Here is a 16,491-nt window from a genome sequence, read left to right as displayed (position 1 = left end):
AGAAGCTAAAATTTCTTTGTTCTACTCGATCAAATTTCAATCTTCAATCTCAACTTCAATACGTAGTCTGACACGGATTTTATATGATTAAATTTTTTCACATGCAATGATCTTTAATAAATAATATAGAAAGTTTGTTAAAATATGACCTGATACATGATTTAATTTTCACGCTATTTATGATCAATCAAAAAAATCGTCTCGCTTGAAATTGATTTTACTACTATAAGATATGTACTGATAAGAGTTTATATATTTAGATGCTCTCTGTATACTTTTTCTTTGTTCTTTCGAAATGTTTACATTTGAAAGAAAAAGAGAAACAAAGAGAGAGAGAGAAACAATGGCCGCATTCAGCGGACTCAACAGTTACTAGATTTTCCGATGTAATTCGACGCTGATTGGCCGGATCTGAAAGTAGAAACCAATCACGTTTGATTGCTACTTAGCGGTTGAGTCCGCTGAATGCGGCCAATCATATCGGTAAAAATATTGTTGGCAACACTGAAAATTATCGTCGATCACTTTAACTAGAGTTGGTCAAAGTGGCCCTTTTTAGTTGTTCAAGATAGTTGGAACATTGAGGTAGTTTTGAGTGTATGTACCAGATTATGTTATTGGTAATATATTTTAATTTTTTAATGTTATATTAATTAATTTTATTTTTAGAAACGTATAGAGGAAAGAGAAAAAAATATTGATGATCTTTACGAAATATTTAATCGATTCTTTTAAATTACATTTTATTTATTAATTAAAATTTTGTATGTTTACAAAAATATGCAGTTAAGAAGATGAGCAGTGAAACGCAGATCGCAAGTATAGTGAATGATATTTTAGTAAGTATTAGAAAATATCATTTTTAGATATGTTATATGTGTAGATATATGTGTATATATTTATTTTCTCTATTTATAATTTTTTTGTGAAGTAGACGTAATCTTAATTCTAGAGATTTAGATATATAAAAAGAAATTAAGATAATTTTCCTCTTTCTTTCTTTTTATATATTGTATCTTATATATTTCAGAAAGTCGAAGCAATAGAGGAAGCATTTAGTTGTGTTCTTGTCCATCAGCCTAACAATGAAAGCGAGAAAATAACAACATGGCAAAACGAACTAAAAGGAGTTATGACTGGATTAACAAAAGAACAGCAGGAAGCTGCTGTTCGCCAGTTTCTTTCAATGGCAGCAGCTATGACTAATCATAGACGATTACAGTTATTATTATCGCTGTTACAAAACTTAGTGCAATCAAATGTTTTACCTGCTAGGTATATTTTCAGATAAATGAAAATTTTGGTCTTTATCTCTTCTCATTTCCTTTCCAGCATTAAATTTTCTTTTGTGAATTTTTTTCAGATTAGTGTGCGAATGTATTTTGAGTTGTGATAAATTACAGTATCAGTTGGAAGACTTTTGGGTCGAATGCTTTGTTCTCATTCGACATATCATTGGTGGAGTTGATTATAAAGGAGTCAGAGAGATCATGAAAGTAGGTTCTCATTAATAAATGGTTTATATCATATTTTTAATGTGCATGTAGAATACTTCTCACGCAATACTTCTCACAACTTGGATTAAATACTGAATATTTAAATTACTTACAAAAATATATATTTATATACTTATCTTTTATATCTTGTTTTATACTAGGGATGTAAGGAAAAAGCGCAAACTATACCAGCTCGATTAAATGCATCAGTACAACCACAATTAAAAGCTTTAGAGAATGTTATTGAATATATTTTCGATAGAAATGCATGCCTATTGCCAGGTTATTTTATTGTCAATGAAATACAGAAAGCTTATCCTGATAACAAGAATTGGCCTCATTGGGTAAGTAATGAAAGTAATTAAATTTGAAAATATCAAAGTATTATGAATATTAGTTAGTTCTTTATTCTTCAGCTATTGCCAAGGAGGGACTTGGTTATAATATTTCTAAACATTCATCCATCCATACCTTTTAAATCTAAATTGCTATTTCTTATTATACATTTTCTGCCTTTATATCTCTATATCTTTTATATATCCCTTATATCCCTTTCTCTTTCTCTTAGTATTATGAATATTATATTTTTAAATTATATAAAATTTATGTTAAAAATTATTCATGCATGAAAATATTCCTCAAAACATAACTCTAACAAAAATTATATAGAATAAAACTTAATTTTGATACTATATTTACAATTTTATACATTAATAATAAGCTATTAAATATCTATTTAAAAGCTATTTTTAAAACAATTTACTTAATGAAAGAAGATTTTCTATTTGATATCACCGAAGCAATGACTGAAAGTAAAATAAGTAGATTAGATAACATGTGAATAATTTTGATCCAAAATTATTGTTCCAACGTTCTAAGAATTTTTTTGGCTCTAAAATGAATCAATAAATGTTTTAAAGCATATGTTCGAAATGCAGACTTACTATTTGTATACACATATTCGATGTGCGAATAAGATTTTCTTGTATGGTTAGGTATGGTTGGACCATTTCTGATGTGACGATTGCTATTGCACAATGGAACTGTTCTTCTAAATCTAATATGTGTGGATCAAAATTATTCACATGTTATCTAATATACTTATTTTACTTTCATTGCTTGGGTGATATCAAATGAAAAATGTTCTTTCATTGAGTAAATTGTTTTGAAAATAACTATTTAATATTACATATTAATAGATATTTGATATTACATATATATGTCACATATGTTTCAGAAGTTGGCAAAATTGCTCTCCAATTTTGTTGAAAGTTTTCGAAATACTGCACAAATGGTATCTATAATAGGGCACTCAAAAATGTTACCAGTAGTTGAACATACAGGATACGCAGATCATTTGATTAATCCCTGGTTATTGGATCCTACTACATTGAAATTTTCTTTGAAAGGAAACCTACCTTATGATCCAGATTTACTTAAGCCTCAAACAGAATTGCTCCGATATGTTCTGGAGCAACCGTATAGTAGAGATATGGTCTGTTCAATGCTTGGTTTACAAAAACAGGTAAGATTATTAAAAAAGAATGAGATATATATACATGGACGTTAGTGGTATATAAAAATTATTGCAAGATGTAAATGAGAAAAAGAAATTAAATATATTTATATAAAACTGTAGTTTTGCATACTAAATGCATTTCTCAAATTATATGTATTAAAAAACATTGTATAAGCATTGTATTGATCTTAATACATTTTTATTTGTATAATAGCATAAGCAACGATGCATTGTCTTGGAGGAACAACTGGTAGAACTAGTCATACTCGCAATGGAACGGGCCGAGAATGAATCTTTACCGGCAGAAGGAACGGACGGGACTGTTGCTAATCATTGGGTGTGGTTGCATTTATCCTCACAGCTCATTTACTTTATCCTTTTCCAATTCGCGTGTTTCCCAAGTATCGTCATGGCGATACATGATAAATTGGCGGGCAGAGACTTGAGAAAGGGCAGGGATCATTTGATGTGGGTCCTCCTACAATTTATTTCCGGCAGCATCCAACGAAATCCATTGTCGAATTTCTTGCCTGTACTGAAATTGTACGATCTTCTTTATCCGGAGAAGGAGCCCTTACCTGTCCCAGATTATACCCAGGCATTGTGCACTCATCAGATGGCCATTACATGCATATGGATACACTTGCTGAAGAAAGCTCAATCCGAACCAGTCTCCAACATTCACAGACCTATACCACACACATTGAAGGTTCATCACGAGTTCCTACAACACTTAGTTATGCCAAACACATCTCTCTGTATGGGTTCGGACTATCGCATCGCACTCTTGTGCAACGCTTATTCGACGAATCAAGAATACTTCAGTAGACCAATGGCGGCATTAGTCGATACTATTCTGGGTACGCAGAAAAATCAACAGCAGCAACCCTTGCAGATCTTACAGAATACCGCGGCGCTGGCAAATGGCCCGACGACGCCGCTCTCGATGTCTATCCTGGATTCATTGACCGTACATTCGAAGATGAGCCTGATTCACAGTATTGTCACGCATGTGATCAAATTAGCACAATCCAAGAGCAATATGGCGTTGGCGCCGGCACTGGTTGAAACTTACAGCAGACTATTGGTGTACACAGAAATTGAGAGTCTTGGTATCAAAGGATTTATTAGTCAGTTGCTACCGACGGTCTTCAAATCGCACGCTTGGGGTACGCTATACACTTTGCTGGAGATGTTCAGCTACAGAATGCATCATATCCAGCCGCATTACAGAGTCCAGTTATTGTCGCATCTTCACAGCCTCGCAGCGGTACCACAAACCAATCAAACGCAGCTTCATCTGTGCGTCGAAAGCACGGCTCTACGACTTATCACTGGTCTCGGTTCGGCAGAGGTGCAGCCACAATTATCTAGATTCCTGTCGGAGCCGAAGACTCTCGTATCTGCAGAATCGGAAGAACTCAATCGAGCGTTGGTGTTAACGCTAGCTCGTTCCATGCACGTGACTGGCACAGGTGCCGATAGTCTCAGTGGCACATGGTGTAAGGAATTACTGAACACCATCATGCAAAACACGCCACATTCTTGGGCGAATCACACTCTGCAGTGTTTCCCGCCTGTATTGAGCGAATTCTTCCAACAGAATAGCATACCGAAGGAGAACAAGCAGCAGATTAATAAAGCGGTCGAAGAGGAATATAGAAATTGGTCATCCATGAGCAATGAGAATGACATTATCGCACATTTCTCTGTACCCGGAACACCACCATTGTTCTTATGCGTTCTGTGGAAGATGATACTAAAGACTGATTGTATTAGTCCTATCGCATACAAGATTCTCGAGAGAATCGGTGCCAGAGCACTATCAGCCCATCTTAGAAAATTCTGCGATTACTTAGTGTTCGAATTCGCGAATAGCGTTGCTGGTCAGCATGTTAATAAATGCGTCGATAGTATCAACGACATGATCTGGAAGTACAACATAGTGACCATCGACAGATTGATACTTTGTTTGGCGTTAAGGACCCAGGAAGGTAACGAGGCACAAGTATGCTTCTTCATTATACAGCTATTACTATTGAAAGCAGCGGAGTTTAGAAATCGATTGCAAGAATTCGTCAAGGAGAATTCACCAGAGCATTGGAAACAATCAAATTGGCACGAGAAGCATCTCGCCTTTCACAGGAAATTTCCGGAGAAGTTTGCGCCTGAGGGCATTATGGAGCAAACTAGCGGCGGGCCTAGTCAATATCAAAGTCTACCCGTATATTTCGGAAATGTGTGTCTTCGTTTCCTGCCAGTTTTCGACATAGTAGTGCATAGGTATCTAGAGATACCACCTGTTATCAAAAGTTTAGAGATACTGTTGGAACATTTGGGCTGTTTGTATAAATTTCACGGTATGTCAAATTATCTTTGCAAAATGATATCAAAAAGTCTATTATTTTTCGCATGGCAATTAATAAATTGTCCAAGTCAAGTATTCAAGTGCACTTTTTTTCTATTTTACAATTAGAAGAAATAGACTTTTTTTCAATAATGCGCAGGTTGCATAGCAAATCAAAATTTGTTTTTATCGAAAATAATTATAATTAAAATTAATATTAATATTTCAGATCGACCTGTCACATACCTTTACAATACATTACATTATTATGAAAGGAAATTGCGAGATCGACCGTTGCTAAAACGTCGATTGGTGTCTGCTGTTTTGGGATCATTGCGGGAAATTAGAGCGCCAGGGTGGGCGCTTTCCGAGGCTTATCAAAAGTACATGACGCGCTTAAACGATGACGCAGTGCAATGGATACCAGAATTGGATTATTACATTCGCCTTGTACAAAGAATCGTAGAAAGTAAGGCAACAAAATAGTTTTGTGACACGTAATATAAATAGTATTTTCATTTTACTATTGATTTTTAAACTGGAAAGACATATAGATTTTCATATGTTTATAATCTAAAAGTTTTTAATTTTTTCCCCAGAGATTAAAAATCCCTTTCAATCAAAAATTTATTTATTTCCATATTAATATGAACTCTGAGAAATTTTGAATTTTTCTTAACCAACATGGAATTATAAATGAGACAATAAACATAAAAAGTGACTTATTTTAATGAAGCATATATGTTAAAGCAATGTCTGGTACGGCTCATTTTCCTGCTACCGATTGGAGGTTCAATGAATTTCCAAATCCAGCGGCACATGCATTATATGTAACTTGTGTGGAACTTATGGCTCTACCAGTCGCTGCAAATTTAGTAGCTAATTCTCTATTGGATGTTGTGGCTAAAGGGTACTTTATTTTAACTTGCTTACAATTATGTTATTAACTCAATATGATTAACATAACATTAAACTTGATTCATATATAACTTTTATTTTTATTCTGTATACAGATATACCGTTGTACCATCAGACGAGATACATTTGTGGATAAATTGCATCGGTTTACTGTTAGCGGCACTGCCGGAATGTTACTGGTCAGCATTACACGATCGTTTAGTGGAGACCATCAGCAGTCCCGCTCTGGCTAATTGGCAATACAAGAATTTGACGCCATTTCAGATATTTAATTTCAACATTACGCATAACAGCTTACTAGAAAATAAGTACAGTTACATGCTTGCACTGGCACATTCAGTATGGCATCATGCAGGTGTAGGACAGATCACAACAATGCCTCAGTAAATACTACATATAAAATGATTCTATATATAAAATGATTTAAGTTTAATATTTTCGTAACTTTTAGAAATATAAATTTTATTATAGCATTATATTCATTATTCATCATCACATATTTTTATTGTATTGAATTAATGAAAAAATATTTCTCTATAGATTTATCAAAGAAAAACTCCAGCCAGTTGTGAGCAGTGAAGAGCAATTGATATATGCTTGCCATTTGATTGGTCCTACATTAGTGAGATTTAATGCAGAACGGCCACATTGCGTAGTTGAACTCACTGTTTCTCTGTATGAAATGTTGGAACGAGTTGACCACACTCAAGCACATTTGAATTATATGGATACCATTTGTGATTTATTGTATCCTTTATATATATATGTATAACCGTTCTAATATCACAAAAATTTAATGGATCATGTGTGTATGTGTACGAAACACTTTTAATAAGTTTTGCTAAATATTTTTTATTAATTTTTGCTAAATATTTATTATTTATTTTTCATCTGATATATCTAAAATATTGTAAAAAGTACATATAAAATAGTAACAGAGAATTATATAAAATTAAAAATAATATTAAAAATAAAATTAAAAATATAGTTTCTCTATAAGATTTCACTTGAAAGATATCAGATCTTATTTCGTAATATTTTTATCATCGGATCACACATTTTTACGATCAGATCAATACATACATATCTATATCATTTTATGTCTTCCTTAATGATTATAATAGGTATCACATCAAGTACATGTTTGTTGGTGATATGATGAAGAACGAAGTGGAATGTATTATACGAAGACTAAGACCTGCATTGCAAATGAGGCTGCGTTTCATCTCTCACATAAATATAGAGAAAATTCATACGTCCTGAGACACAATTATTCCCGCTACTGCGGGAATAACATCGTGACATGTGTGATTCGACTTTCCGGATTAAATATTAATCCGGTCATTCCAAAGTAGATATTATTAACGCGAAACATAAATAAAAAATGTATATTTCTTTTAGTCTACGAAATGATCATCTTGTATTTGATATATTCGATTATATACGCGAATAAATGTGTGTTTGACTACTACTTTTTGTCTTTCATTGTATTTTCTACTGATTTATAGATTTATTTTTTCATTTTTTTCTTATTTTTTTTTAACAAAAGTCAGATAAGGAAAAATAAATTTAAATTTAAAAAATGTATAAGAAAATACTTATATTTAAAAATTTTTTTTATTATAGCCGTAGATTTATATTTTTTTATATTTTTAGTACAATTCTTTTTACTAAAAATTTTTAATTGAAAAAAATACACATGACATTTTATAATTTTGATATGTGATTCATGAGCAATATAATGGATCGTTAATTATATAATATCATCCGCATTTAGTTCTTACTAGCTTAAAAAACATTAAATTTGCGATTGAGAATATAAAATATGATTCGCTTTAATTTCCTTAAATTTTCTTATTAAAAGTAGTTTTAGATGAACAACTTTCACATTAAAATAGTTTGAATAATAACGAAACATTTATTCTCATTTTATAAATAATTTAAATGTTTAATGTGTTGATAAAAAATAAAATGTTTACCATATAGTCGCTTCCGGATTCAACGATTTCCCCAATATTTTTTTAGCCTATGTTTTTTTGGAGAGGTCCGAGAGAGATTTACTAAATTAAAGTTTCGATTTATTTAATTACTTGGTATCGCTTCAAGGAAAATCTGTGCACAAAGCTATTCAAGTTCAAAAGAAAAATTAACTTTTTTTAACTGATACATCGCATCTGTTAAAAAAAAGTCATATAAAATATCATCCGCCTCTAGCTCTTACTAGCCTAAACAAAATTAAATTTGTGATTATAAAAATATTTAAAATAAAGTATAAGCTCTGCAATACTTAAAAAAAAACTAAAACTAAAATAAAAACTAAATTATTTTTAGCTTGTATTTTGAAAACTTGTTCCAGTCTCCCTTTGCTGACGAAGAATTACAATGTGAATAGCATTTGAAATCAAATCAATTGCTGATTCTAATGCATTCTAACATATTCTAACATATTCTCTTAAAGAATGTCAGCTTTCTTATCAAATTCTTATCAAATTTTTAGTTATTCGTGAGAACAATACGTTTATAATTATAATTATACAGAACTAGTATTTGTACAAAATAAATATAAAATAATAGGATTTTAACAGATTAAAAGCATATATATGTATATATATATATATATATATATATATATATATATATACATATATATGCTTTTAATCTGTTAAAATCCTATTATTTTATATATCCTATTATATATATCCTATTATAATCCTATTATATATATATATATATATATATATATATATATATATATATATATATATATATATATATTTAAAACATAGGTAATATTTAACATAGGTAATTTTTTTGTTAATACATAAGAATTCTTAGTTGCTTTTTATAATGTATATATATATATATATATATATATATATATATATATATATATATATATATACATTATAAAAAGCAACTAAGAATTCTTATGTATTAACAAAAAAATTACCTATGTTATACAATAATATTTCAAAAACATTTTTCACAGAAAGAGTACTCTTGATATTTATGAATATTTGCATCACGCATTTAATAATAATATTGTTGCGATAAAATATATCTCGTCTCCTAAATTATTTCTACGTAAATATATATTTAAAAATATATACAAATATGTATATTTATTATATGTATATTTATTATGTATATTTAATATTTTTGGATTTAGTTAAAGATATTAAAGACGATGAGAAACTGAATGTCACAAAAAATAAATATAGTTATACATATGTTTTATCTATAATTAAGATTAAAATTGTCAGTTACTGTCAGCTGTATTTTTATCAATATGATATTATTCATAGATAATGTTCGTAAATATACTAAAGCAAAACTGTAATACACAAATTTGTGAGTATAGCAGTCGACATGCATGTTTAATACAATATGTTTTCATTACTACAACGCGAATATATGATAATTCAATATTGTCAAGTCGATATACCAACAGTTTTTGATAATATTTCCTCTCGATTTTATTCATTATCTTTTTGATCTAAAAACGAAATATAGAATTAAAAGATGAAATTATTTCGAATATATCAATTCATTCATTAATACTTTTATTCTATTCTATAGATAATAATTTCTACTAACTTAAAACCGGACAAAGATATATTACTTAAAAACCAGTTTGCATTCTACAGTTTTACTTCATGGATTACATCATTAACATTAAGAAATACGATAGATATCTCGCGTTAAATCACAGACAACAATAAAGATAAATTATGTATCCATTATATTGTTTAGTTAGCCGTTTAGTTTCTCAGTCTCTTAGATTTTCGAATCTCAGATAGATAATTTTTCCGTAGTATCTTATAAGCAAAATTATTAATAGAGCCAGCAAAATGATTTGCATGATACATTGAATCTCGCGTTCAAGTAATGCGGCAAACACAGCGTCTTTAGAAATTATTATCGCTTAATTCTCTGTTAGACGCGTGGAGTACAGGTGAATTTTTGTTCTTTCTTTTAGCGCATTAATTTTTGAGCATGCACCTGTTTAGGTATCTTTCTTTTCAAATCTAGAACGAGAAAGCGAAAAATATCTGCAGCGGCACATATTAAAAAGAAGTTAAATTAAAAAGATATGAAAGCTAAAAGATACGAAAGAACGAATATCCATGGTTCATACCTGTATTTCAGACTAATGGAGGATTAATAATATTATGTGTGGATAATGTTAAAGAAGTAATCAATTTGCAATTTGAGAATAAAAAAGTTTAATTTAAAAGTATTTGATTGTGTATTAACAAAAACATTCTTTATGCATACGCACTATAACACTATCATATATTTAGCAATCGATATTATGCTTGATACAATATATTACTTTCCATTATATTACTAACAATAACATGAATATAAAATAATTCCATAATATTGTTACATTTGACAATGAGTGAAGTATAAATGTATCACCAATTTTTGAGAATATTAATAAAAAGTATTATCAAAAAGTTAGAAAATACAAATTACAGGGAAAATTAAAAAGAAGAGATTACAAATACACCATTAAATAATAAAAATCAGAGAACAAAAAAAGACTTAAGAAAAGGAATAGAGATATATATCTGACATATATAGAAACCTCACATAGCATGCATATCCAAAAGACGTCCAGAAGGTATCCAGAAGACATCTTTGGGCGATTCGACATCTTCAAGATGTCCTGTGAATGTCTCTTGGACATAGGTGCTATGTGGGATATATATCTGACAGAAGGAAATTAGGACCATGATTGTGTAAAATAAAAGGATCAACGATAATATAAAATTCATCATCGATTAAACAATTGTTCCAACACTGTAGTCATTCTTAATCACTGGATTTAATCATTGACTTTTGATCTACGATAAAATTCTTTTGTCAGCAAAGTGTCATTAAAGGTCATTAAAGTTCGGTTGAATCGAACGAACTCTTTGCGTGGCATTGTTTGTTTGCGTAAGGATTGGTATTTTCGCACAGGGAACTCATCCCTGATGTAGTGGTGCTATTGTTTGAGGATACTATAGCGCGTTCAGTTGAAAACATATCGCGACTCTGGCAACCTAATCGCTTCAGTAGCAGCTTCCTAATCTTTTTCTTCCATACAAATATGATGAAAATGCAAAAGTGTTGTATGGAATCCAGAGCAAAATATATATAACGGAGCGTAAATGGATCTTCATTAGAATACCATTGAATAATATACATATACCATTGTATGCAATAACTGATAAATAGAATTTTAATTGCTTCTAGGTACAACTTAAACCTGCAAAATAATTGAATAAGATAATTAAACTTCAAAATAATATAGTGATCATTTTAAACTTAAGAGAAAAAAAAAACAAAAAAAGAATAGTAAAGTTTTTATTAAGAACTTTTTAAGAAATGCGATTATTGCGCCTTTATGAAAAGAGAGACATTTACATTTTGTGCCTCCTATTTATGTTTTTAGACTTTAATTTTTATTATTTTTATTATTCATTTCATCATCTTCACAAAAGTTTTCTCGAGAAAATGTAAGAGCGATTAAAACGGCGACGATATTTATTTCTATAAAATTAATTATAAAAACATAATGGCATACAAAAGTGATATTTTAAAATGAAATTGTCTCTTTGTTTCCCTTCTCTTTTTTTTTACCCTTGTTAAAAACATGAATGCCATTGGTTGTCCTTATTAATATTTCAGCATATATTTTATTAATATAAATTATCGCGCAAAGATATTGCATTGATGCAAAGATATTGCTTACGTACCATTGTTTGTTGTGATTATAACGCTGACCTTTCGAATCTTTTAAGCGAAAAGCAATATCCTTTTCGTAAATCGCAATTTTTTGTGCCGTACGAATGCATAAGCAAATAGTAACGATACGGGAGATAGTTCCAACATCATTATAATACAAGAAATATGCTGTTTTGCTTGCATCTGCGAAATAAATTTCTTATTGTTTCTCATATTAAACTACGTTTGTAAGTACATAAAAAATAATATAACAAACATATTTATAATTTCAGCAGAAAAGTACTTGAATTTACTATTTATTATATCATTTTTTATTTTTATATGCTATAGTATTAATTGAATTATCTATTAATGTAGCATTCATTACCATTAAACCAACATTCGTGCCTGAAATTCGGTCGAAAATCATTCGATACAAAGTCAGGAACAAATTCTATAACGCTGCAAATAATAGTGAATATAAACGGGCCTCCCCAGGCAAAGACAGAATATATGATTAACTTTTTCCTCTTTTGTTGTTTCACATTTCTTTGTAATGAGCGTAATTGTCTGTAAAGCGTAGTATACATTCTACATTTAGTTAATAAAAATAGAAGAAATCATGGTGCAAATACACATTAAAATATAAATATGCTTTTGGTCAAGATTTCTGAGAAAATCTATATAATTATAAAAATTGATTTATATCACTCAATAGAAATCAATTTTTATAATTATATAGATTTTCTCAGAAATCTTGACCAAAAGCATATTTATATTTTAATGTGTATTTGCATTAATTATGTATATATGTTGGCATATAACGTGATATGTTTGTTTATGTTGTTACGTAGAAAAGGAAAGAAAGAGAATAATATTAACTTTTGGTTCTTAAAAGAGATATTAAAAGAAGAGAAACTTGTAGAAAGAGCTCATAATGTTGGACGTAAATTAAACAGTGTAATAAAATATTATAAATAATTCAAAATATCAATTTAACAATACTACTTTGCTTTTAAAAATTAAATATAATTTCACAAAATAAATCAATTAATATTCAGCGGAATCTTTATAAAAATTTTAAAAAATGTAGAAAAGATATAAACTTTTATTTACAAAAGTGCAGCTTATATGATTTCTGTGTATGTGTACTAAATTTACAATATTTTAAGCAGTAGTAGTTTATATTTCTAGGCAAAAATTGACATGACGTAAGTCCATATTCTATATTCTGTTCACAATTTATTGTTTTTTAATATTATTCCAGCAAACACCAAGTAACAATTATATAACTGTTAGTTATAATTTCCTACTCAACAACATAACTCTTATATGTTATGTAACATTTATATTGTTGAGTGGGAAATTATAACTAACAATTATATAACTGTTATTTGATGTTTGCTGGGATCTTTATATCGTCGTAAGTATATAATATGAATGTGCATATTTATATATTATAAATGCACATTTTTTTATTGTATAACGTAATTTAATCTTATAAAAATACACAATAATTATAATAATTTATATTAGAGGTAAAATATATGTAATACAGAATATTTAGTAGCTTACCTAAATGTATACCAGATATCGAAACACATTACATTTAACCAAAAATAGCTTGCTAAAAAGGTATAGTATTTGACAAAAGCTGAAACAATGAAATAAACAATGTGTCAATTAATAAGTTTTTGCAAAATGTTGAAATTCAAAACTATATTTTATATGATTATAAAAAATTATAGATCGTAAATTAATTTTCTGTTCTGCAAATTTATAAAGAGAAATTATATATTTATCATATATGCTAATATTATAACTTAATAATTCTTAATGTAAATAATTCTGCGAAATTTTAACATGATTTTAAAACTCACCAAATACTTTTATATAATTAAATTTACTATTAATTCTTGTGTTTTTAAAGTTGTAAAAATTACAAATTACATATTCAAATTATCAAAAAGTATTAAACCATCAGTATGTCAGCATGCATTGACAATTCTAATCTCTAGATGCATTAACAATTCTAATCTCTAGATGCTGCATTGGTTGCTTTATTATACAATTTGAATATGTTGTACCACTAGCGATGCAGACGATGTCCTCTTTCATATCTTTTATGATTAACACATCTGTCAATCTAACTGTTTCCCCGATAAATACCAAGCCGCTGTATCTACGCAGTATGAAGCCATGTATATTACGGAGTTCTGGTACTATGGAGTACACTATGAACATCATCAGCGAAAGTAATATACGCGCCACATTTAGTGTGTTATATATAAATGTGATTATATTTGTTTCAGTTGATTTATGGGTGGCTTTATCATTGATTTTCCCCACAGATTTTCTGCAAATATTCACAATAAATCTGGTTCCACCCATATTAGCGAGACAATAAGACGTTGATTCGATGATTCTGTTGTACTTAGATATATAGAAGGAACCATTGGCAAATATTGTGTTAAAGTAAGGATAAAGCCAGTAATAATTTTGACACGGATTATGAACAATCAAAAGAAATAATTCTTTTCTTCTTTCACTTTCGGTTTGCAATGAATTATTAATGTATCCATACAAGTTTTGCAAGAAAATAAAATTACCCTGTACGGCAATGCATTTTCCATCAATCAGGTTACTACCGAAAGGACAGCATAGTCGAATACAAGTAATATTGTCGCACATCTTGTGTAGACTGATATTATTTTTATTGTTATCTGTATTAGAATTTTTAAGGTACTCGAGTAAAGTGGACCTGCTCTTGTCTATGGTGTTCGTTATGTTCATCTTTGCAGATTTCATTCGGAGATTAATCGGATAAATTGCATCTTTATTATAATTTATAGTCTCATTCATGATCTTTTTTATACTCTCAAGACAAACGTTCACAGCAAATATGTTGTGATCTACGGTCGCGAAGCAATAGGATGTTGATTCGATAATTGTATTGTAATACGATAGATATAAAGCGCCATTGGCCAAAAACATATTATAGTTAGGATTAAGCAAATAGTGTCTAGTCTTCGGACACGGATCGTGAACGATCAGAAGAAATGATCCTTCTACCCCTTTACTTTTGTTATTTAACGATTTATCAACGTATCCATATATATTAGTCAAGAAAATAGATTTATCCTTTTTGGCAATGCATTTTCCGTTAACCAGATAATTACCGAAAGGACAGCATAGGCGAATACAAGTAATATTGTCGCATATCTTCGGAACGATATCTAGTATTTGATCATCATTCTCATGATTCTTTGCGGCATGCACTCCAGATTTATATTGTATCGAATCGTTATGCTCGTGGTTATTTGTAAAATTGACGCGATACGTGTGCTGCGTATCATCGTTATTTTTGGTCAAATTTTCATGCAAATTATACCAATCTTTTTCGTCGTTAGAATTTCTCTTCTTCGTCATCATAGTATTTGTATCAAGTTGATATCGAACTGTTGAATCTTTTTCTTCGTTGTCACTTGTGAAATTTGTCCAAAACACTGAGGATGAAGCGATAAGTGGAAGTATGCAATACCAAAGTGCGAGATTTTTTCCACACATCATCGATTACTTAACGTGTTGAATTTACTTGTGAAAAAACACTCTTGATTTCTTTTTACAACAACTGCTCAGACGAGTATTTAACGATCACAATAATATATAAATTTAAAAAGTAAAATTGTGTATTAAAAAATTAAAAAAGTAAAAGTGACATTGTAAAATTACGAATATATGATGCTTACTTAATGCGAAGATTTTGTCGAATTAAATTTAAAATTGTTTACGATAACACTTATAAAAACAACATTGCAATAGATTTTTAACTTTTTCACTAAACTCGATGAAATCTTTATTGTTATTTTTGTCTTTGAGATATGCGGAGAGAAGATCGTGCGAGAAACGCAATAAGACTATTGAAGATGATGATTCGTTGAAGAAGCAGTCTGTGTGTTGCAGAAAAATCATATATACAATGTGATTCAAACAAAAAACTTTATTTACAAACTTCTGTAGATGGTATCTTGATTAACTTCGCGACTAATTTGATACATACATTTTGTTATTTATATAATATTATTTTTATTATTTGGATATTATTATATCATCGAAGAATAGACCTCCCGAATGATAAGACGTAACGTTTTCGAAAAAGTAAAAATAGATTCATAAATCAATCATTAAAAATAGATTCATATGCAATGGTTAGCTAATGCTCGAAGGAAGAAAATTTTTTATTTACATCAGATGCTTATATATGGTCAAAAATTTTTCCGGAGAAGTAATAAAAATCGATACTTTAAATATAGTAGAAATTTGATTTATTTCGGTAATCATTTTTTCTCGATTTTACTTATCATATTTTTAGTTTACAAAAAAATACAGTATTTAAAGATGAAATTATTTGAGAAATATATATTTTATTTATACTTTTATTCCACTCTATAGATAATAATACTAGGATGAATAATAATACTAGGAAGTCGGAT

At 29.5% G+C, this 16,491-nt stretch overlaps 2 protein-coding genes across 5 annotated transcripts; one reads left to right on the top strand and one right to left on the bottom strand.

Moving 5' to 3' along the window:
* The first annotated feature begins 521 nt into the window (after positions 1-521).
* Positions 522-7,751, top strand: Med23 (mediator complex subunit 23). Of its 4 annotated transcripts, none has more exons than XM_083090303.1 (12): positions 522-597; positions 670-839; positions 1,031-1,275; positions 1,364-1,496; positions 1,658-1,840; positions 2,734-3,021; positions 3,230-5,375; positions 5,592-5,831; positions 6,113-6,272; positions 6,376-6,663; positions 6,821-7,027; positions 7,405-7,751. In XM_083090303.1, the coding sequence occupies exons 2-12, from the start codon at positions 795-797 to the stop codon at positions 7,541-7,543; spliced, it is 4,074 nt and encodes a 1,357-aa protein (XP_082946429.1). In that variant the 5' UTR covers positions 522-597; positions 670-794; the 3' UTR covers positions 7,544-7,751. The 4 variants fall into 4 exon arrangements, with proteins under 4 accessions (XP_082946429.1, XP_082946432.1, XP_082946428.1 ...); XM_083090306.1 differs by having other exon boundaries at positions 549-620; positions 787-839; positions 2,737-3,021; XM_083090302.1 differs by having other exon boundaries at positions 549-620; positions 787-839.
* A 2,738-nt stretch (positions 7,752-10,489) lies between these two features.
* LOC145966308 (G-protein coupled receptor Mth2-like) lies at positions 10,490-15,894 on the bottom strand. The gene is made up of 5 exons (XM_083090318.1): positions 14,086-15,894; positions 13,574-13,652; positions 12,387-12,568; positions 12,031-12,202; positions 10,490-11,540 (listed from the first exon to the last, which is right to left on the bottom strand). Exons 1-5 carry the CDS (start codon positions 15,566-15,568, stop codon positions 11,177-11,179), a joined length of 2,280 nt encoding a protein of 759 aa, XP_082946444.1. The 5' UTR covers positions 15,569-15,894; the 3' UTR covers positions 10,490-11,176.
* Positions 15,895-16,491: the final 597 nt, after the last annotated feature.

Source organism: Camponotus vicinus, unplaced genomic scaffold (genome assembly GCF_025532165.1).
Source record: "Camponotus vicinus isolate PSW18456_S1 unplaced genomic scaffold, iyCamVici1.0 SCAF_2, whole genome shotgun sequence".
Taxonomy (NCBI): Eukaryota; Metazoa; Arthropoda; class Insecta; order Hymenoptera; family Formicidae; genus Camponotus; species Camponotus vicinus.
The sequence above is the reverse complement of the archived record's forward strand: the minus strand, read 5'-3'. Positions and strand labels throughout refer to the sequence as shown.

Bases quoted from the DNA above. Each gene is read 5' to 3' on its own strand.
- Med23 (XM_083090303.1), top strand. From the start codon at position 795: ATGAGCAGTGAAACGCAGATCGCAAGTATAGTGAATGATATTTTA. The intron at 1,497-1,657 runs GTAGGTTCTCAT...GTTTTATACTAG, and splicing joins GAGTCAGAGAGATCATGAAA to GGATGTAAGGAAAAAGCGCA. The intron at 3,022-3,229 runs GTAAGATTATTA...TTTGTATAATAG, and splicing joins TGCTTGGTTTACAAAAACAG to CATAAGCAACGATGCATTGT.
- LOC145966308 (XM_083090318.1), bottom strand. From the start codon at position 15,568: ATGATGTGTGGAAAAAATCTCGCACTTTGGTATTGCATACTTCCACTT. The intron at 12,569-13,573 runs GTAAGCTACTAA...TACGCTTTACAG, and splicing joins GATATCTGGTATACATTTAG to ACAATTACGCTCATTACAAA. The intron at 11,541-12,030 runs GTACGTAAGCAA...ATTATTTTGCAG, and splicing joins TATAATCACAACAAACAATG to GTTTAAGTTGTACCTAGAAG.